Below are 21,684 nucleotides of genomic sequence, written 5' to 3'. Positions count from 1 at the left end.
CGGAGACTTCAAGGAGAAAGTTGAAGCTCCTCCCAGTTCCCCGGGCAAGTCCCTTTTCAATGCTTTCAGTATCATCTTTACACTGAGAATTCACACTCATACACAAGGGAGAGTGGAAAAAAAAAAAGAAAATTATAATAAAGGTATCAAACTCGGCGCTTCTCTGAATCACAGGAACAAATCACAGCCCTTCATTAGAAGTAATTCAGGATGTGGATTTCCACAGCCAGAGTTTGAGCTAGGTAACAGAGTGCTGTAACATACCTTTCATCAAAGATCTTCTAGCAAAGAAAGACTTACCTGCTGCATCTCCTGCAACCTGATCTGGCCAGAGCCAAAATACCAGCCACCAACCTGCACGGCTGCAGCTACATTAAGTCAGCCACAGGTGCAGCCCTCCACCAGCAGGAAATAAGGTAGGAGGATGGCTGCTGCGGAAAAGCCTCTGGCACAAGCTGAGAGCCTCCCTCCACCAGGAAAACCCAATTTAGTAACCTCGCTGCTCCTGTGGCTCATTACATCCTTAATTGGGCTCTGAACGTGATGAAACTGCAACCTGCTTTCTGTGGCTCTAGGTGCTATTTCCAGTTGTTCTGGGTCTTTTTGTGAGCCTGTCCAGCTGTGGGGTTAGACCAGGGTGACGGGAAGGCTGGTGCATCAGCGGAGTGACTGTCCGGCTGTTTTGTGAGAACTTTGAGCAAGCTGAGTTAGCACGGGCGTGAAAACATCTGTCTCCTGGCTATGAAACACTGCTGTTGTCTCTGGGGGAAGCGCACCACTGAGCTGCAAGCTCCGTTATTCCCTGCCCATATGTGTTTGCTTACAGCAGGCTGTCACAGGGAAGTGGACAGGTGGTGCCAGGGTAGTTTTGATGGAGAGTACCAAGTGAATTAAGACACAAACTCATCTAGCTTTAATATTCCAAATTGGCTACATGGGTGTTACATGGTTAAGACAAATCTGCCATTCGCTGAATCACAAAATCAGAAAAAGATATGTAAATTAAACACACGAACTTCGTGGCCACAGGGCTTCATAGCCTGGATCACAAAACAAAGATCTCAAGCCAACTAAAATTTTCCCTGTGAAGGATGGTTTCTTACTCTCCTTACTTCACCCAGCCTAGACAGAGCTTGGTTGAATTCCTGGTCTCTTGAAAACCTGCCACTTCAGTGATAGGACTGCAAACACTGCAGAGGAAAGTTTAAACCCAGCTGTCCATGTAAGAGATTTCAAGAAATCATCCTTATTAATTATAAGCCTTTTAAATTTTTTGTTCATACTGCAATCTATGACTGAAATCATAATTTCATGATGTATGCCAGACAAGCCAAAACAACTTTTTTCCTAAGTCAGGACTTGCGTGGAAGGGGCTTAATGATACAGCTTTCTATAAACTCAAAGACAGCTCGAGGGTCTTGGTCAGCATTGACGTAAAAGGCATCTTCATAAAACTCCTCCAGTTCCTTGGCATTTCTGTAATAGGTTTCCAGGCGCATCTCAATATTTTCTTCCTTGTGTTTAGGGTTCTGCTTCAGACGGGCTTGGATCTCCAGCGCTGGAGCTGGTCTGAATGTAGTGTGATATCTAGAGATGAGATACAAATGCCACCACTTCAGCTCGAGCTCGAGACACAGCAGCCTAAGAAATTCCTATGTTTTTGCTTATCCTAGGTCCCTGGAAGTGCCTCTTTCTAGGTCAAGGTTTGTTTCAAAACAATGATTGGAAATTTCAGGGTAAGTTATTTGATGTTCCTGCTCTCAAGAATCCCAGATACTCGAGAGCCAAGAGCTTCTCTTGAGCTGTCCCACAGACACCATTGCTGGTGTTTATATACCTCACACAGGGTGCAAACAGAGAAATCTCTATTCTCTGCCCAAAATTCTCCAGGCTCAGAAACATTTCTATATTTGATCCAGATCCGATCCCAAGGTAACATACATTTTACTTGTAATCTTTGATTCCCAGTCTTGTATCTAAAAAACCCTAACCTTAACCCTTAGAGTCTGTTAAAAATCTTTGCTATGGTTTATTGTTATGCTGATGGCAGACAAAAGTCAGAAAAAACCTGCCAAAATTTGAGTGTTCTCTCTGCATTGAAGTAGTGAGTCCAAACACAGCCCTGCATCCAAGCACCACGGAAGGACCTGTATCTTAAAATGTGTTTAAGGGTCTCAGGCACTGGGGACTTCCCTGCTGAGATTCAAAAGGCCAGCAACAGGGCTGGTACTGCCAATGCTGAATTTTGGAAAGTATTTTCTTTCAGCAAGCATATAGCTGAGTGCTTCCAGCAAATGGCATAAGGGTGACTGAAGCACAAGCCTCGTTCAGCACAAACTCCAAATCACCACAACCTCGAGCTCAAAACACAGATATGTTTTCCCTCTTGATAACCCACTATTAGTAGGTTTAATACTGTTAGTACTAAAGGTCACTGGAAGAAGTTAACATCAATACCCTACCCCAGTCTCTGGTTCTGGGAGGATACCAGGTAGAATATAATTCTCAGTGTCTTTTTATGATCACTGAAGATAAAAGGTTAATTCACTTTGAGCTAAACTTTAGTTATTTCTAACTTCCAAAATGCCAGAATTTGGCTTGGGTTCACAGTTGGGGGTTCACTCATCTAGTGAGCAGCCTTCAGCAAGCCAGAGGATTGTGTTCATCACCAGGGCCCAGCAGCAGTGCTGTGGCCCAGCTCAGACTGCCCAGACAGCTGGGACCAAGAAGTACTTCGACAATGTTTCTATACTACCAAAGGCTTCCAACAAGTGCTAAAAGCTCTTTTGCAAACAGGTGTTTAAATTTGCTGCCACACTTACACTATTTCTGATTAAATATCTCCTGCCCTAACACAAAAACAATTTACCTCTCTTCCTCTAAAGCCAAATTTTCTGAAACTGCTGAGACATATTAAAAAAAAAAAAAAAAACAAGGAGAGAAGCACAGTTTCTGTGTCTCTGTACGGAACTGCATTATAGTTCCAGCTGACACGATGGTGTGAACACAGTGCTCCTTGCACACTAGATTATTCAGAGCACAGCTGAAGGCCACCTTCTTCACCACACTGCAGCCAGTGGTGCAGGTTTAGCACAATGCTGAGGATTAGATACAGCATTTAAAACAATTCAATTCACAATGAATTTGGAAAGAATAAAACCCAGACTTTGGAAGAAGAAAGCGTGCTAACTGGAGCAGATACTGAACAGGCTAATCCTAATGATAAGTAATGCAAAGATGTGTGAATGATTTCCTTCATACTGTTAATTTCTTTTGAACAACTGCATCACTTATTACCAAAACAAAGAAAACAGTTACGGTAAATCACTGTTCCTGTTGCAAATTAATGTTGCACCTAGAGTGAAATATCTGAATAATCATGTATCACTTTGACACAAGTCCAATATTTGTGGCCTTAATTTTTGAGGGTTCAGTATTTGTCTTTGATTCAACAGGATGCACTGAAATATTAGAAACAGTAAAATGGTGTTTTACAATTTAAAAGTGGGGAATTATCTATTTGATACATTAATCATAAAAATAGACCACAAGCAAAAGTTGCAAATCCAGCGCCAAATCCACCAGGTATTTAGCAAGATATTTCACTGTTACTTTTCCCCTGAAAACAAGGGTAGAGGAGATAGCAGACCTGAAGGTCACTGATGGAACAAGGTGATGTGACTGCCAGTGAGACGAACTGCCACGTTTGAGAACCAAACCTTGCAGTGACTCAGTGACTCAAACACGTTTGCTCTACAGAGCAGGAAATGTATTAACATTTCTCGGTTCACAGAACCATCACAGGAGCTGGGGGAAGTAAAATGCAGCAAGATTTCCTCTTCTCCAGCTGGAAAGCCTTCAAAATTCCTATGGGAATGGGTGAAAACCATCTGCATTTAGGCTAGATTTCAGACATATTCCCTCAGCATTATTTTACCAACCAGTTTAGTTACCATTAATATGTTCAGAACTGAGCTACTGCTACTGTAGATTTCAGTCTCAGGATTTTAAAATGCACTATTCTGAGACCAGGACCTTGCTGCAGCAGGTAGGTAGGTTGGTACTTGAGTAGCTATGAAATTTTTAACCTTTCTTTTAAGGAATCCCTAAGCAAGGGTACAATATTCCTGAGCTTCCTTAGATTTCTGTGAAGTCTATCTGACACTTTCATCTCACTGACAGACTTAAAAATTGCCAAACATGAGACATCAATGCTAACCTTTCCCCAGTGGCTGGATCAATCCTCCATTGAGACAGACGTTCCATGATGGACTCATAGGGGAGATTGAAGAAGAATACCCTATGGAGAACATAATAATTAACAGCATTAACATCCTGAGAACAGCACTTGTGACCTTCTGAGTATGAGTTAATCCTTACCCTAAAGGAAGGGCACACACAGACATGGAAATGGCAGTACCGCTCAAGATTGCCAACCATGCAAGATTAGCATATGCACGGCACCTCTGTTCTCTGCTTCTCCTCACATCTTATTTAGCCTCCAGGCTCATGGAGGCAGGAGCTCTTTGATATGTGACATGTACAGTGCTAGACACAGCGACAGGGCCGAACACACAGCACAGGGTGGACACCAGTGACTGAACTGCACTTGGAGCCACTATCAGTGAAAGTGTGTCATATTCCACTTACAATCCAGCAGTTACCTTGCAACTTTCTCCGGATTTGGCTGCTCAGCCGAACTAGCAAATCCAATCCCAATGACCTTCTGCAAAAGGTAAACAGAAAATTGTTGCTGTCCCTGCCAAGGACAGAAGAAAAGCTTGCCTGCCAATATTACGCGTTCTTCCCTCATGACAGCACTACATGACTTAGTGCCCGTAAAAGAGGTTTCTCGCTTGCTGTTTTAGCCCCTTCTCACTTCTTTCACCCTTGCCTCCCCACATGGTCCCAAAGTGTGAGTCCTCCTATCTCCTACTGCCGTCATGCATCCTTTAAAGCAGAGCGAGTAATAAGACTTAGTTCATGCCACATTATGATGCTGACAATTCCCTGTCCCTTCCATCGGCATTAACCTGCAGAGACCAGTGCTAGGACATGGAAGGCAGTTCAGTATGCGAAACCACTCGACATTAGCCTTTCTCCTGAGACTGCTAAGAAAGGAAACATTAATGCGTGGTTTTAAGATTAATATCTGCAGTTCCCATTGAGTTTGAACAAGACGTTGTTCAGCATCTTAAAAAGTCAGTGTCAACGGTGTGAGTTATTGCTATGAACAGCTTTTCACCAGAGAATGGAGTGGGACTTGCCAACTTATTTCACACAATTTACGCAAGAGCCCTGATTTGAATCGAGGATGCTGAACCAGAAAATATCTATCACTATCAACCCCAGTCACGTTATACTGTTGTACAAACTACTGTGCCCATCTCAAATTGGCCCTTCCTTGTCAGTTTGTTACAATCATTTTGTTAATTTTATATTCTAGTTCAAAACTCTTCAGCAGAAAATTCTCAGCACGCTGCTGAGGACGGGTGACATGAGTCCCTGGGCTGGGGAGCGTCCCATGGTCATGGGAGAGACCACTGCAATGCCAGAGCAAAGCAGGGCTGGACAGGGATCACCTTTAACAATTCTTTCAAAGCAAAAAAAGGAACAAGGCTTCCTTCGAAAACTTATGGAAATAAACTTTTACCAACCAAACAAGGCCTGAAGGCTGTAAATGCACCTTTCTTTATAATGCACCTTCCTCTGCTGCTGCCTTAAAGGCCAGACTTCCTCTTTTCACTTTTGTCTGCCTCTCACAAAAGATACTATATGCTTTAGACATTCACCAAAGGAACATTTTATACTGACTGGGTGGGATCAGACCAGATGAAAGGCCGAGCTTTACCTTGGCATGCACATAACAGATTACTAGAATCCTTTGTAAGATTTAAAGTTATGAAAATCATTTCTCTTTTCAAATGTTTACAGATAATGACTTCTATTCACACTGTGGTAACAAAATAACAGCCAGGAATAAAACATTCAAGATCTCGGAGGTTCCAAAGACAGGAAAAGAACAACAGTTTCAACACTCTTTTATCCCTTACACTCTTAACATTTTGTTTTTCTTTTTTTCTGTTGCCCAACAATGGCACAAAAACGTGACTGTCAAAACAGGTAACATCTGATGATGTGTCTCAAGATGAATATTCTAGTAGAGAGGAACAACATTTATACAGTCATGATAATTGATACGGCTTCCTATTATATTCTGAAATAAACAAAAACACTACAGGATTATAACTTGGCATATCAAGAAAGCTTGTCGCAATTCATAGTTACTAGCTCAAAAAGTATTATGGTATTTGAAACAGAAGAGCCTAAAAAACTCCACTTAAAAAGCTGCCAACAAAATGAACTCTGAAAGCCTTGTCTGAGATTCCCTTCCTTTTTATACACAATGCTTCTTATTAGCCAGTCTGGTGTCACCATTAAAGAAAAGTGTAGGGGGAAGATGTGGGAGAGTATAGACATTTCTGCTAATATGGATTTTTTTCCCCCCATGTATTGTATAACAGCACAGACAGAATATACAGTATAACAGCACAAACTCCTAATCTTATGGTCCTTCCAGCGGAAGGTGTGATGCCTTGCCCTGCCATACTGCACATCTCCTACGGATAAGAGAAAACATCACTCCCCAGAGCTGTCAATTTAAAACCGTTCAGAAGCAGGAAAAAAAGATAAGGGGAAGAACACACACAGAACTACTGGCTAGACTTAAAATACTTCCAATTAGAAAGCTTAATAATCATTTTGACGGAGACACGTACAACGCACAGTCTATTAGGCGACCCCAAGGGGCTTAGTCACGGGAGTAAAGCCCATTTACACACCCGCACTCTCTGCAGCCGTCGGCATACATCTCCTTCAGCTCCTCAAGGTGTTCCTGAGCAACATCTTGCCCTGTGTCCCTTTCTCAGACTGCTATAACGATGATCATGTAATGAACCTCCAATCGTGCAGGTGACATCTCTGTCAGATTTCTCCTTGAAATCCTCATAAGATGCAGGGCTGCATCCACAGCCTCTGTCCAGTGTTCCGAGCAGCAACCGGACCAGCTCGCAGTGAGTACTGGATTCAAGCAGCGCTTGGCCCCTTTCACATACAGAGTGTAATATTTTTCATATAAATGCACCCTCCATAAAGCTTGCTTTAGGAATCAGCCAGGCTTTGTGTGTTGTACTGTGTCACAACTTCTATCAAGGGAAAATATGAAACAGATGTCATTAGAATTGGTAGACAGGGAGGCAAGGAAACACAGCCTCATATCAAAGGATACCACATTATGCTGCTAGATTAGCATCCAGCACAGCTTCTCTTTCAGAGCTGGCAAGCTGTTAGTTCAGCTCTGCAACAGGTGAACAACGTCAATCAGCAGGACTGCCAGGCGCACAACCGGGGAGGACCGGCCAGAGCTGTACGGACAATCTCGCATTCCTGCATCACAGGCTCAACTCCTACCAAGGGACAACCAAAAATCATTAGCATTCAGTTCCAGTTTGGTGTGCTGTGGGTATAACCTGGTAGAGTCTCTCAGCCGAGGTCTCTGAGGACACGTCCCCATAACTACCATGGAGTGGCAACACGGCTGCTAGATGCAGGACCGAAGCCAAGTGATTCACGAGCAAAGCTCTGCTCCCTCTCCTTTGTTCTTGCTCCCAGGAGAGAGATGTGAGAGAAGGTCCGGTCCTGTCAGCTAGCTTTCACAAATAATAAAACCATGAACACAAATGTTAAAAGGAAAAAAAAGACTTGTGTCAGAATCCTGCCTCTTTCCCTCTGTACTTTAAATCACTGAACTCATCTATTACAGCCTTTAGACACATTAGAGAGATTACATTCCAGCAAAGTAATAATGTTGATGACACCTTCATTGTGTACCTAGTCAAAGGCCCTGTTCTGAGAACTAGCCCACCTTTGGGTGCCAATGAAATATGTAGGGCCCCCGCCAGCAGGAATACAATGCTGTTTTGCTACCAGCCAGCTGGTATTCCCAGAGGCTATTCCAATCACTTCTGGCATTTGACTATTTGGATGGTGTCTTCTAACATCTTAGAGGTCACCAGGATGGCTTCCCTTCACAAAGGGAGAAGGGTCAGGCAAAAATAGGGGTGGTAGAAGTTTTATTTCAAGCCTGACTGACTGTGGCAGACAGTGTTTTTAAGAAACACACAACAGCCATATGGCAGGTGAAGGAAGTTTCTTCCACTTACACAATAGTATTCATCTAATCCTGCCCAATACATTTGTTCTGGATGGCAAACAACCTAGTTAATCCAAGCTGTTTACAACTGACAGTGCTGAGGGTTGTCCTTAAGAGAATTTTTTTTGGTGGTGGTTTTCCTGCTTTGTAGCTATAATGTCACCGAGTCAAAGCATCTATAATGGAAAAATTAGGAAGGCTGCCATAACAAACTACATGTTGCGTGCTTGAATTCTGATATGACCGAGCTAGGGATCAAGGGATGCTTCTCCTCCCCAGACAGGTATTGACCTTCCAGGATGGCCCCACTGCCTCACCAGCTGCCTTCACGTCTCAAGAGAACCAAAGTTCTGCCTGCAGGCCATGGCCTTCCACAGCTTTTGGTCCTGTAACTTAAACATAGCTATTTTACAAGGCTGACCAAGATGAATGATCTGGATGTTGACTGTTCTAGGGCTGAGCTATTTACTTAGGTGAGACTCTCGTCCTTGTCATTGCACATTAACTGGAGTTACTCTGGATTGACACTAGGGGAGTGGAGCCCAAAGCCAAGCCCTTTTGTGTAATTATTGTCTGTGAAAGCTCACCTACGCCATTAAGTCCAATCGCATTCACATCTCATCTTCATTTAAGGATGAAATCAGAATGCAGCATTATATCCAAGGCAAAATCCTGACTCCCTAGCTGGCTTTTAAAAACAGGCTAGGACCAGTAACAACTACTGATGTGCCTGTGGCTACACTGGGGCCAGACCAAGTTTTGCAATAAAGTTAAGATGCTTGAGTTAAAAAAAATACTGGACCACTTTTATTGCAGCATTTAAACTTTTAAGTTGAAACTGCAACTTTAAAAATAGTAGGCTATTAATCTTTTCCTTATTTTCTTGAATCCTATATATCTTCTCCCCCATAGGCAGGTACCAGCTGCCATATTCCCATTCTTCACGCTCTGCACTCCGTAAAAAAAGAGGCCCCTGCTGGCCAATTCTTGTTTAAAATTGTGCATAATTGATAGTGGCAAATCTACCCCAGCTGTGTCTAAAACCTCTCCAGGGGCAAGAAAAACACTCTCTGTGACTGTCATTAACTACTAAATTAGCAAGTGCTCCTGGCAGTTTACAACGTACCACATCAGTCTGCTTCAAAAAAAGAACGTGAAGATCAAATTCCTGCCTGATCTCAAAGTTACAGTAAACTTTACTGTCAGAACTTTGACAGAATCCCAGCTAAATCAGAGCAAAAGAGAAAGGGAAAGAGAATGAGAGAGAGAGTGAAAAAGGGGAGGAAGGAAAGGAAGGGACCCAAACCTACCCCCTTTTCCAGGCAGACAAATAGAAAATGTCAAATTGAGGCTGGAAAATGGAGCCTTTGATAAGGCACAGTACATTTTACACAATATGGAGATATCAATGCGTTATCTGATGCTATGGCACAATTCCCCTGGGAAAATAACTCTCCTGGAGAACTTAGTTCTGGCAATGCAATGGCTACAATTTCCGTAATTGAGATATAAAGCTGAAAACCAGATGAGGCTGTTAAAGTGTATGGATGCTATAACTCTCTGAAAAGCTTCCACAGGTAAAATCCTTATGTGATCATTGGCACAAATGAAAACTTCTCCTTTGGCTCATAAAACAAAGCCAAAGCAGGCAGTGAAGAAAGCAACTTGGCTCTCGCAAAATGATGAAAAGCCTTGGGGGCATTATGGACTGAACCAGCAGAGAGACAAGTACCATCTCTAGCAGCCCTCCTGGATTTGGCTAAATTGTGGAACCCATTGATAAAATTGACCATTTTTTGGTTTTAAAAATGTCAATGTCTAAAACTGTACAAACTAACTTCTGCTAGATCATACAAGGACAATAAGCCAGGCAAACCTGGCCAAGATACAAGAAAAAGTCTGCATTGCAAAAAGTTCTTTTTCTCAGGTGGCACCCTCGAGTTATCAAAAGCAATATGGCAAACCAAGTCACTAGTTCAAGTTTAAGGGTACAAGGAAGTTCCGATTTGAATACAAGTGACTACTCCCAGCTAAAACCCAGATCATCTTATCATACTGATTTTTTTATTTCAAGGTATCTGACTTGCATGAATGGGTTCCTCTAAGGAGCGTTCCCTTTCTTGTAGTATAGCCACACCTCGAACCTGACACCTTGGCTCAAGAATCAGGGGCCCAGCCACAGGATCCTGACCACATTATATTTCCATAATTACACTCAGCATCCCAAATCCCCTCTTAAAAATTAAATGGATTAAATAGATCCCATCTATCTTTTCCCCATGTTATTTAGGTTTCTCTCAATGCAGCTATAAACCAGGTATTTTGCCCAGAGGTACACAGGCTAGAAATGTTCTTCGGAGGCTGCACCACTACCTGGACATGAATCTTTGTTTCCTTCCTACCCTAAATACAACTTTGCTCCTCACTGTAACGGATGAAATGATCCCCATCTCTTATCTATAGAAGGAGCTGTTGGGAGGCTTAATTCACTAATGTCTTTGAAGTTCTGGGATATCTTTTGATGAAAGATACTTGTTTCTGTTTTGGGAAGTGATTTCACCCTCAAGGTTTTGACCATAAGAGAAAATACATTGCATAAAGTCTAAAACACAGGTTAATTGGCATAAGTGTTTTCCTCATTGAGCTCCCACAATAACTCATTTGTTGACACTATTTCCAGACACTGGATCCTTCTTTTCAAACGACTGCATTTCTGTCAAATAACCACAAACGGCAGCTAAGTGGGGCACTATTCCCAGTACGCAGCTTCTGGCCGGGGGAGCAAGATGAACAACATCCTCCGTAGCTGCAGACGTTCCCTTCGCCAGCAGTGCAGAGTAACGACTCCGGCAGGTGCTTTCCACCCCCCAGTTGGACGTGCTCAGCCTCCGACAGCTGAGGCAGCCGAGGCGGCAGGGTCCCTCCCGCGTCCCACCCCAGCAGCCTGGTAGCTCAGCGGCATCTCAGCGGGTACCAGAGCAGCGTTCGCCCCGGGAGCAGACGCCGCCTCGCTGGGCAGCCCCGTCTGCCTGTTTTGCAGAACAACGGGCTGGATCTCGAGCTGCGATAAAGCACAGTGGCTCCACCGGCGTCAGGCGGATTCACACGAGCGAGGAAGCCCAGGCCTGCTGGCAGCGAGAGCCATTCCACCCGACAGTGGTCTGGAGAAGTAGCTGCTGTGTAAATGTTACATAAGCACAGTGGAAAGCACACATCTGCAGAGGGAACGTTTTCATTGTAGGGGCTTCAATGCATTTTTAAAGCTTCCTTTGAGAAGGCAATGTTAACTCCTTCCATACCTAATCAGCGCCCTGGATGCCTTAGCACCTCCATTCAAAACTGCTTTACATTTCTCCCCTCATTTTTATTCTTTGCCTCCTTCTTACTCTCAGCTGTTATTCCAGCATTTTTGCATTCCCCCTGGAGTTCATTCCAGCGGTGCTTTATGAATCACAGAATAAGATGGCAGCAGGCACTGCTTTAAAGTAATGTGGCTGGCACAATTTCCACTATCTGTAAGGTTAATCAAACTCAGTCTCAGTAATCGAAAGCCTCTGCAGCCCCAGAGCCCTGAGGTCAGGAACCTAAATCCGCTCCCCCAAATGCAGGCGTGTTTCCTTACCGGCTTGCACCCCTTCCTTACAGCAACTGGATTCTGCAAAGCAAATTTTGAGTGGAGCAAGATCTCCAGGGTTAAGCACTAGCAAACTCATATCAGAACTGATGTCTTTGCTACCTGTCTGCAGCTTTTCTCTAGTACCTGCTGGTCCTAACAAGGAAAGCTATACTTTTCTTCCTTTTGAATAAATGGAATCAAATTTATAGTAAATGATGTTTAATCTTAAAAGCTATTATGAACTACTACATACAGGTCTCCCCGCCAATCATTTAAATGCTAACTTTTGTTGTTGGTAGGATATTTGTTATATAAAATAAAATAAATGAAAGAACCGACACCTAAAAGTGTATGATTTGGGGGCAAGGGGAGGGAATAAAAGAATGGATTACAATGTGCCATTTTAAATATGTGTCAAAGGAAACCAATTTCATAATAGGGAATAAAAATTCCCTGTTTAAATACTGTCAAATAAATCCTCAAATGTAATAGGGTTCACTTCTGGGGAAAAGAAAACTAAATCTTATTAAATATTAATGTGGCGTAGTATTAATTAAGAGAGAAAAAAGTCCATCAAGAGAACCCCAATATGTTTACTGTGTCCCCAGGAAGCTGGAAAATTTCACAATCAAGTGTGTAAATGTTCTAAAAAAGGGTCCTGAATATTTTATGAATATTTGTCATAAAACAGAAATAATAACCACTGTGCAGAGCTATTAGAATTAATATTTATGCTGCCCGCCATGAAATATTCATGGGGACAGAGAAAGGGGGGCCCGTAAGACAAGAATTAATTTACATTGGGCTTGGTTTACCCGCTGGCTTGATGTTTAAAGACGGGTTGACAAGCCTCCGTATGAATCCGTCAGTCACTTGCAGCAGTAGGTGGGGTGAAGGCAGGGGGAGGCGGGGGGAAATGGGTCCAGGCTGCTGACAGCTCACAGATTGAGTTTCTGACAGCCCTTAAAAAACCTAAACGGCCTCCCACCTTTTTTTCCTTCTTCCATTGCCCAAGGCGCTCTGTACTGCCACCGTTCATCCGATCTCCCCTTCCATCTGCTGAAATTAAGGAATTAATGAGCGCTATACACTTTACAGCAGGCCCCAGGAATGTTTACTGGTGATTAAATTATAATGCAGCCAAGCTGTATAATTCATGAACCAATTAAAGGAAGTGTTAGTTGATTTGATGGGATGAGGACGTACAAAAAGCATTTAACTAATAGGGAACCGTGGGCTGCTGGTCGCTTTGGCTTTCTCAGATTACGCGGCTAATTGCTCTGCTTTATAAGGCTGTCACAGATAGCCATACATATTTCATTGTTCTCAAATACTTCAATTGTTTGCTTTCGTGTTGCTGCTGTAATATGTAGAAGCCCAGCCAAACTTCAGTGTAGTTAAAGCACCACTCTGCAAAAGCAGGTTGCTTCGGGAGGAGGGAGGCATGAGAGGGGCAGAAGGAGAAGGCTGGCTGACAAAGGAGTAACTTAAAGCCTCAGAGTTAAATGTCACTCAGCAATTACATGATTAAAAGGTGCAACATATGATAGTCTTTTGTTTTACAACTTTTTGGACACTAATATTCTATGCTGACTTCACTGCAGAGAAAATATTGGTAAACTAAACTGCATTTATTATTTTTTAATACTGGGGAGCAAGAGAAGAAGGGGGAAAAGAGAAGTATCCTTAAAAAAAAAAATCCAGCTAGACTGCGGTGATTATCAAGAATAGTACATCGTACTTTAACTTACATGGCTCCATATTCTAAAATACATGAGAGATGAAGGAGGTTGATTTCCCATCAGGGAGGATGCTCAGTGTCTAATTCAGAGAGCTGCCGAGCCGCGCTAGCTATTCAGACCAACAACTCCAGTTTATCGCACAAGCAATGGGGAGATTTACTGTTTCTGGTGTTTTACAAAGCGCAGCCCCCTGGCTGACGGGCCACACGATTTGATGAAGCGGACCCTCCCGAACCGAAGAGGCCTCTCAGCCAAGCTACTCCTGCCCTCCGTCAAAAACAGGCACATTCTTCCGGCGGTGAAATCCCTAACCCACGCACAGCGGTACCTTCACTGCTGAAGAAATTAGGTGCAATGAGCTAAACAGTACACACGCACACAAATTGGTGGTTAGACTTTGAGATCTAGTGACTAGAGACTAAAGAGCAAGCCAGGTTAGTACACTATTTCTGTAGCCTGATGAAGACCGCTAACTTTTATGGGTCCCTAATTGGGTATATTGTCACCCACCTGAGAAGCACTGCAGTGATTCTTGCCCTACTGCCTAATGCAGGGCTTTACATTGCAAAGCGCTGTACAAACGCCAGCTAAACGATTTTCAAAATAGCCTATTATGTAAACCTTACAATCTGGTTCATCCCTTTCCTTGCACCCCTTCCCTTTAGGAGAGGGCTTTGGAAAGCAGTCCCAGCGGAGTGGCCCAGTGACACCTCCTCTCCCAGCCTGTCACCCAGGTATACGCATCTCCTCCTCACATGCCCCGTCTTACAGCAGAGAGCGTGAACCCCCCCCCTCCCAACCTGCCAACTCCAGAGAACCCAAGAAGGCGTGCTGATTAGCCAGAAGCAAAACTGTGCAAAAAATACACCAGTCTGAAGGAAGGTTTTGTTAGGCAGGGCTAGCCAACAGCTGGCGCTCAGGGTAGCTCTTCAGAATGTGCTAGGTTCTCTTTGCCGTTAGGTTCGGAACAAGGGTCCTCCATCTCCCCGCCAAGTGCTGCAATGCTAAACTAAAAGAATCCACCTCTGCCCTTCTCTTCTGTTGGAATTGTTCTGTTTTGTATAAATAAATACATCAAAACAAAAAAGCAGAGTACTTTAGCAGTTCAATGATGCAGGTGTTCACCAGGGAGGCAAGACGCTTAAATTCAGTGAATACTTACTTTTTTCAAAAAAGCAGAACAATCCTAAGAAGCCCCAGAAATTAGGGGCTGAACAGAACATCCCACATCCCAGGCCAGCACTCAGATTAGCCAGCTAGGTGCTGTCCAGATGGAGAAACGAGGCTCTCCTTGTTCACTGGGGTTTTTTTGTCAGTGGGTTTTAAGAGTCTCAGTTGCATCTGCTATATCACACGGATATTTTCAAATCTCAAAAAATTTCATTGGACACTAAAAAAACAAAAAGATTTCTTATACAGCTTGACCCTGATGTTAAAAAGGTATTATGCCAAAAAAGAACTATCTTAAATCACTTCTTTTATTCAGAACTATTGTATATTGTTAGTTTGTTCCTAGTTTCTGGGTTAAGTAATGCAAAACTTTGGCTTAAGACATTAGTTTAACAGGCAGTCTCTGAAATAAGGGATAATAACACCAGTTACACAGCAGGAAAGCTTGCCATTAACCCACTGCATGGTCAAGTAAAATGGAAATTGGATTGCCTGTTCTAGAAAAAAGAAAGGTTAAATTGTTTGTTTGGGAGATAAAGTTGATGCTAAACTCACCTAAGTGGGCAGTGCCTAGGATCTGAAATCTGAGCAGCCGGATAATCACCTGGACAGTTATGCACACAGCTGAAAGCCAAGACAGGCAGGCTTTGAGTGATACCATTATTGGATTAAAAACATCTGCAGTTTGGTAAAATCCATTAAATACCTTTATGACACTGCATCGGCACCTGGGATAACCACTTGCAAGCACGTGTGCATGTGTGCGTATGCACAGACAAGCTAAATGACCTTACACACTGGTCCCAGAAATGGGAAACTGCATCAACACATTGCTCTTACAGGGCGGCGGGGGGAGCAGAGGTAAGACGCAGGCACAGAAATCACCTTCTGCCAATGATTGCTAACGGCAAACATCAGAACCTGGCAGTGTCAAGAAATCAGAAGCACTGCAGAAAGTATTTTCTCTGTTGCTTTTGAAGAGCCCTGGATACAATCAATCACACAGAGAAAAACTCCTATATTTTGGTTCAATGTGGAAAGGGTTATTTGCATTTCAATATGTTCAGCTTATCCTGCCAATAAAAACAAGGATCATGAAGAAGAGATCAGGCCATTGGAGTGAAAAACATGAGATGACATCCTGCAGACCTTTCAGATAAAACAGCTCCTTGCTTGTAACGTTTCTGTTGACGTCCCAATATTTCTGAATGATTGGGTTTTCAAATGAGATCAGTCAGCATGCAAATGAGGAAACAGGATCAAGACATCTCCCATATCTGATTGGATAGAGAAATTATCAAAAGACCCTTTTTTCATATGAAATTTCCATCACAAAAGGTCAAACTTTCAACTCCCATTACTTTTGCTAACTGCATTTCACTGTGCCTGCCAGCCCATTGCTGCTGCTGTTTTCAGAGGAAAGAGAAGTAACAAATGATAACGTCCTCTCCCACATCTGTCATACAGGACAGACAAATATTTTCTAATCTTATTCTGTTTTTCTCTACAGCCCTCAAAAAATCCTTACAGCCAAAACATCACTTCTAACCTGATTAGCTATTCTTAGGTTGTTTTTATTTTTCTTACTGGTTCTCTTCTGATTTTCTAGGCTGCAGACTGACAAGAGCACCAGCTGTGCTGCCAGAATGTTTTGTTCTACAGTTTGGTCATTTAGAATACTTTTTGATGTGGGCTTTTCTAAACTATCTTTCCCTGTGTTGTCTAGCAGGATTGACGCCTAAATACTCAAGTAATGGATGTTCCAGAAAAGCAAAAGACAGAGCCAGCGCATCATTTCCCCTGAAATCCTCACGTATTCCTATCTTCCCTTGCAGTCCTTCCCTGACAACAAACACTGTCTGGCTTTCTGTAGATTTTGTGGGCAGTGTGATCAGATTCGCTCCCCCCACACAGTCACCTTCCCCTACTGAAGGTTTGTAATGGCAGCTGACCTGCTTGCAGAGCAGCTCAAATACCTGGCTTCAGTGGAAGCTTGGCTCACTGAGACGTTCATCATAATTTTCCCAAATGCAATAGCCTGCATCTTCCAAAATAATTTTCACATGTTATTACTTCTCCATTTTTGCTTTCTTCAAGTTCTTTTTCACTGGAGAATTCATAGCATCACCCACAATATTCCTCAATCCATATGGCCACTGGTTCTCCGCAGATAATGGTCCTTTCTGGAGACTCAGACTGAACTAATTAATCCAAACCTCCTACCCCTCCTAAATCTTATTGCCTTAGGCAGAGTGATCTGATTTATCATAATCTGTCCTTGCCTAATACTCCTGATCACAAGTGGGAATCATGTAACCTAAGATCTGTTTTAGTGTGACCAGTCTCTCTGCCACTAATTCCACTGTTTCCCTTCATGACTGGGAACATCAAGCGCTTGGTTATACCAGCAACAAGGTGCCTGAGGACTCAGTCATGTATTCCCTTCTAGCGCCGTTGTTTTGGCTGCAGCGCTTACTGCCTCCAGTCCACACCGGGCTTTCTCCAGGCTGTTCTTTGACAGAAGCTGCCCCCTGACCTGCCAGGAGAAGAGTAGATCCCTGTATGTCTTTGACAGAAGTTTTGTCCCAGCAGCAGAGCTGGTAGGTGGGACTGTGGGAGCGTTCTCCCACCACTGCAATGCATGGTTGGCCAGTGTAGGTTAAGCAGTTCACCAATGGCTTAAGCTAATGTGGTTGATGTGGATGAGGCCCTCTACATAATTCAATCCACCAGCTCTCCTGGAGAGGCAAATCCATTCTTCTAGTAATATCTGATTATGGCCTGAGACTCGAAGGCTTTTCCCCTGCCTGCTCAAAGCAGTCAGCTCACACATGTGAGTTCAGAGGACTTCTGCCCTCATGGGCAAACAAACAGCGCAGCAGCTCAGCACTCCTAGGTCTTATCCACTGCTTTTCTGGGTTTTACAGCTGAATTTGGAGCAGCAGAGATAGCAAGTGGGGCTAGCAGAAGAAGACGAAAATATTAGTAAAAGTGCAGGACTCAATGTATTTGTTGGTACTGGTCCCATAAAAATTCTCTCTCAACATTATTATCATTGCAACATATATAACCCATCAGATTAGTACCTAGAGATTTCTACTCATCTGATTTTCTCTGTTCTTCTTATTACTCAACAACTAAATGTTTCACAAAGCCATTTCCTACAGAAATATTTATGTTCCCAAATGTTTATGGGCCCCTCTATCATGATCAAGCTTTTACGAGCACTCTATAGAGAACTCTGAATTAAATACATAATTCCTGATCTATCAGATCTTGGCTTGATGCTGTGTTTGTCTATTTTATACAGCAAGGCATTGTAGTGAAGTACTGAATGCCTTACAGAAAAAACTAATTTATATAGTAAAGATATTTCTATCCAACACTGGCTGTGTGGGTTAACGATTACAGAAAGCTAATGAGGACCGGGAGGATGTCAGGTTTAAATTCCAGCACAGGTACTCAGTCATTGTGCTGTGTCTCCTGAACAAGCTTTTTAGGTAATTTCTACACAAATATGGACATTAGGATCTGTACCATCACACGCTGGAAGGAGATGGAAGATGCTCCTTTTAAATGCTGCACAAACATTTGCTTGCTCCACATCACACAGGTGTCCGCAGCTGCACAGAGTCACTCTCCCTCTATCAGCGTTAACAGCTGGATCCTTTATTCTCACCGGCGGCTGCTAGTCACGGCCACTGAACACGTCAGACTCTTAGCCAGCTCCAGGAGCTATTCTCCCAGATTCTTTGCTTCATCTTTGGTTTTCCAATTTTCCTCTCTTCTCCTTTTAACAGAAGTGGTGATTTGGAAATGTACGTACGTGTCTAGTAAGCTAAATTTTTGGCCTCTAAGTGCATTTGCCATATCAGATTAAGGCCATGTTCTTAGTTCCTTTGTATCCAGCAAATGCTGATCGCAGAAAATAGGAAAAATTTGTGAATAATAAGTTTTCCAACAGCAAAATAATGGTGATTGAATTTTAATCTGCAGACCTCTACTCTTCACAAATCTATTACTATTGAAATACTAATTATCAGGCTATCTTAGTGGATAAAAGGTCATTCTCTGCAAGGTTAAAATTCGTTGCATTCCTTTTTTTTCCCTGGGACACGTCTGGTGAAAGGTTGTGCCAGGATGAACTGGGTATCTTAGTCGGTAGGTGAGGTCTGGAGTTCACAAGATTTAATAATGGGCTCTTCAATGCAGGAGAAAAAAAATCTAATGAGACCTACTGACGGGAAGCTGTATTTGACATCCAGATGCGTTCAGAGCCATGATGTGCGTTGCTAACAAAGAGCAACTGTGCAGCAAGTCACTCAGAGTTATGGCAGATTGATTAGCACAGGCAATTTTTAAACAGAGTGATTTTTTTTGTGTAAAAGATGTACTTGTTCAGACAAGAGTCTGTCTGAATCTGTTGTGAGTTACAGTCTGTTTGGAATTAACCGGATAGAACTTGATGTCTAATCAAAAGGGTGAAGACGGATTCTTATTCTTACAACTGTTTTAAATAAAAAAGATTCCCGCTCTTTAAAAAGCCTGACATCTTTGCACAGTTGTTTGTATCTAGAAACAAACGGAAGGTAAAGGGCACTCACCTTCACTCCCAGTTTGTACATAGCAGGGAAATCTGAAAGCTGAAGATTTATAGTTATTTTCTCCCTAATACAATACAGAAACCTTTGTAACACAGTAACAATTTTTTTTTTTTTTTTTTTTTTTACAGAGTCAAATCCTCCAGTTCTTCCAAGGGCAAGACCTCCAGATTATATAAGGATTCAGGATTTTCAAAGTAGACTGTTCATACAGCCAAGCAAATCCACTGGTGCAGCACTAGTTCATGCACCACTATAAGAATTAGAATTTTTAGAAATATCAGACATTCGTAAGGCATTTTTGCAAGGGCAGGGGGGGCCCAGAGCAGGTTTTTTGTGTCAGCTCCCAGTAAAGGTCTTGCGCTGCCATTACCATAAATCACCCTAGAATATTAGCAACAATATAGCATCTTTCATTAAAAAAAATACCACAGCTTCTTTCAGAAGGACTGCCACTTGCCATTTCTTTTAGGTAATCAGATAGCTGTTAATTAATAAACCTGTCAGGTGAATCGTCCTGCTCCGGTCATCATTATCCATTCTGTAACAGAATCCTGCTATCATCACCGCTATCCACCCCATAGCTTTCAGCTCAATTAACTTAATGCTATGCAAATGAGAGGCTCTCCTCATCATTAGCTTATAGCCCACAAATGTTAATAACATAATTGGGCCTTCAACAGGGTAATTAGACACGATTTCTTCCATTAGTCTTACAAGGCTAATTATTGTTGATAGGAGAGAAGGGATGAGTCCCAGTGCTGCATGCAAAGAGGGGCATCTGGTTAAAGCAAATATAGACAAAACATCAACAAGGTAAAACTACAGTTGAGCTCTATAGCAGGGTCAGGTAGGGGTGGGGGAAAGGAAGACAGCACGATTAGAAACTTAGGAACCACTGGAGAAATTCTCTAGAAGGCAGGAGCTAAAAACAAATATTCAGCCCAAACACGGAGCTCTCCCACACTTAGCAGTAAAACAAGACGATGCTTAACAAATCAGGGGAAGCTAGGCTCAAGTTTTTGCAGAAGGACAATCTGGAAGCTGTACTGACTGAACTTCTCATGTTTATAATGCAAACAAGCAGCAAAAGAAGGACATGGAGAAGACCTTAAGAACTGGAGCTAGTCCTAGATCTCTTTGTCCAAGCTCCTGTTCTGCCACCACAGGTTATGCAAGTTTTGCTGTGATCTTTCTGAGTAGCAGATACTTAGTCGGAGTAAGAATTACAGAATTGGAATATGACGTGTTCTTTAATAATCACTGAGCAAAATGCATTTCAGCAGCTTATTCACAATTGAAGGGAGAGGACGGAAGATGAGACTGAACGTTAATAAAATCCTGGATTCAGTATAACGGACTGGTAGTAATATTTTCAACCAAAAAACTGGCAGCAAGTTTTCAAGCTGCAATTATAATTGGAATGGTGGCAAGAAAGCTAAGGGCTTGCTCCTCCTCCAGTTATATCTGTGCAGTCTCATCCACGGAGGTTACAGATGTACAGCTGGAGACAGAATTCTGTGAGAAAACTGTACTTTTGAAAGGAGAAAGTAAACTTTACAAAAATACGGCAAGTTTTCAAATACCTGCAACTTAGCTTTGACAGTTCAGTGTTTTATTGGAAACACTGTTAAGAAAAATATATGTCAATCTGAAGAGTCCAAAAGACTCAAAGGGTTGAGAGACCACATGATTTCTTTCTTTCTTTCTTTTTTTTTTTTTAAACTTTGGGACAAATCTGTGTCCAGTACAAATCCATTGATTTCACTGCAAGTACACGAGGACAAACTCTTCTTTTATTTTTTGCCTGAAAATCTGTTGAAATTAACAGTCCCAGTCTCGTGTTCACAAAAGTGGCGGCACTTACTAGTAAAATGAAACAATTTTTTTTTAATCTCCTGTACCATGATCTTTGGTCAGTTATGCCAAAAGGACATACCATTCTCTGGATCATTCACTCAGTGCCTATCAGTGGGATATTAATCAACATTCAGAGCAGATCATGTGCAAACCATGACACTAGTCTTACAGAAATACATCTTAGAAAAGTATAAGATAAAAGCTTCTATGGGACAGACTCAAAATGCATCTGAGGCCTCAAAAAGGACAGAGTTCTGTCATACAGATTTTTCTAAACATTACACATTTCAGGACAGAAAATATGATCTTTACATAGCACAAAAACACCGGGTCACTACTTACACCTGAGCCAAAGGAAGCCAGTTTAAGTGATGGTGATTAATACATTTATGTGACTGCTGGTGATCCAAACGAATAGAATTAGAACCAGTGCATCTGTCAGACACAAGGGATCACTGCAACATCTCTCCTCAGTACAAGCTA

The 21,684-nt window shown here is 42.4% G+C and overlaps 1 protein-coding gene across 1 annotated transcript in view; it reads right to left on the bottom strand.

Moving 5' to 3' along the window:
- Positions 1-890: 890 nt before the first annotated feature.
- AK8 (adenylate kinase 8) overlaps positions 891-21,684 on the bottom strand; it is a 72,495-nt gene continuing 51,701 nt past the window's right edge. The window contains exons 12-13 of the mRNA XM_067308882.1: positions 4,220-4,300; positions 891-1,587 (exon numbers count right to left, since the gene is read on the bottom strand). Coding sequence (XP_067164983.1) covers positions 1,353-1,587; positions 4,220-4,300 — 316 coding nt within the window. The 3' untranslated portion in view covers positions 891-1,352. The remainder of the gene's footprint in view (positions 1,588-4,219; positions 4,301-21,684) is intronic.

Source organism: Apteryx mantelli, chromosome 21 (assembly GCF_036417845.1).
Source record: "Apteryx mantelli isolate bAptMan1 chromosome 21, bAptMan1.hap1, whole genome shotgun sequence".
Lineage (NCBI taxonomy): Eukaryota > Metazoa > Chordata > Aves > Apterygiformes > Apterygidae > Apteryx > Apteryx mantelli.
The sequence above is the reverse complement of the archived record's forward strand: the minus strand, read 5'-3'. Positions and strand labels throughout refer to the sequence as shown.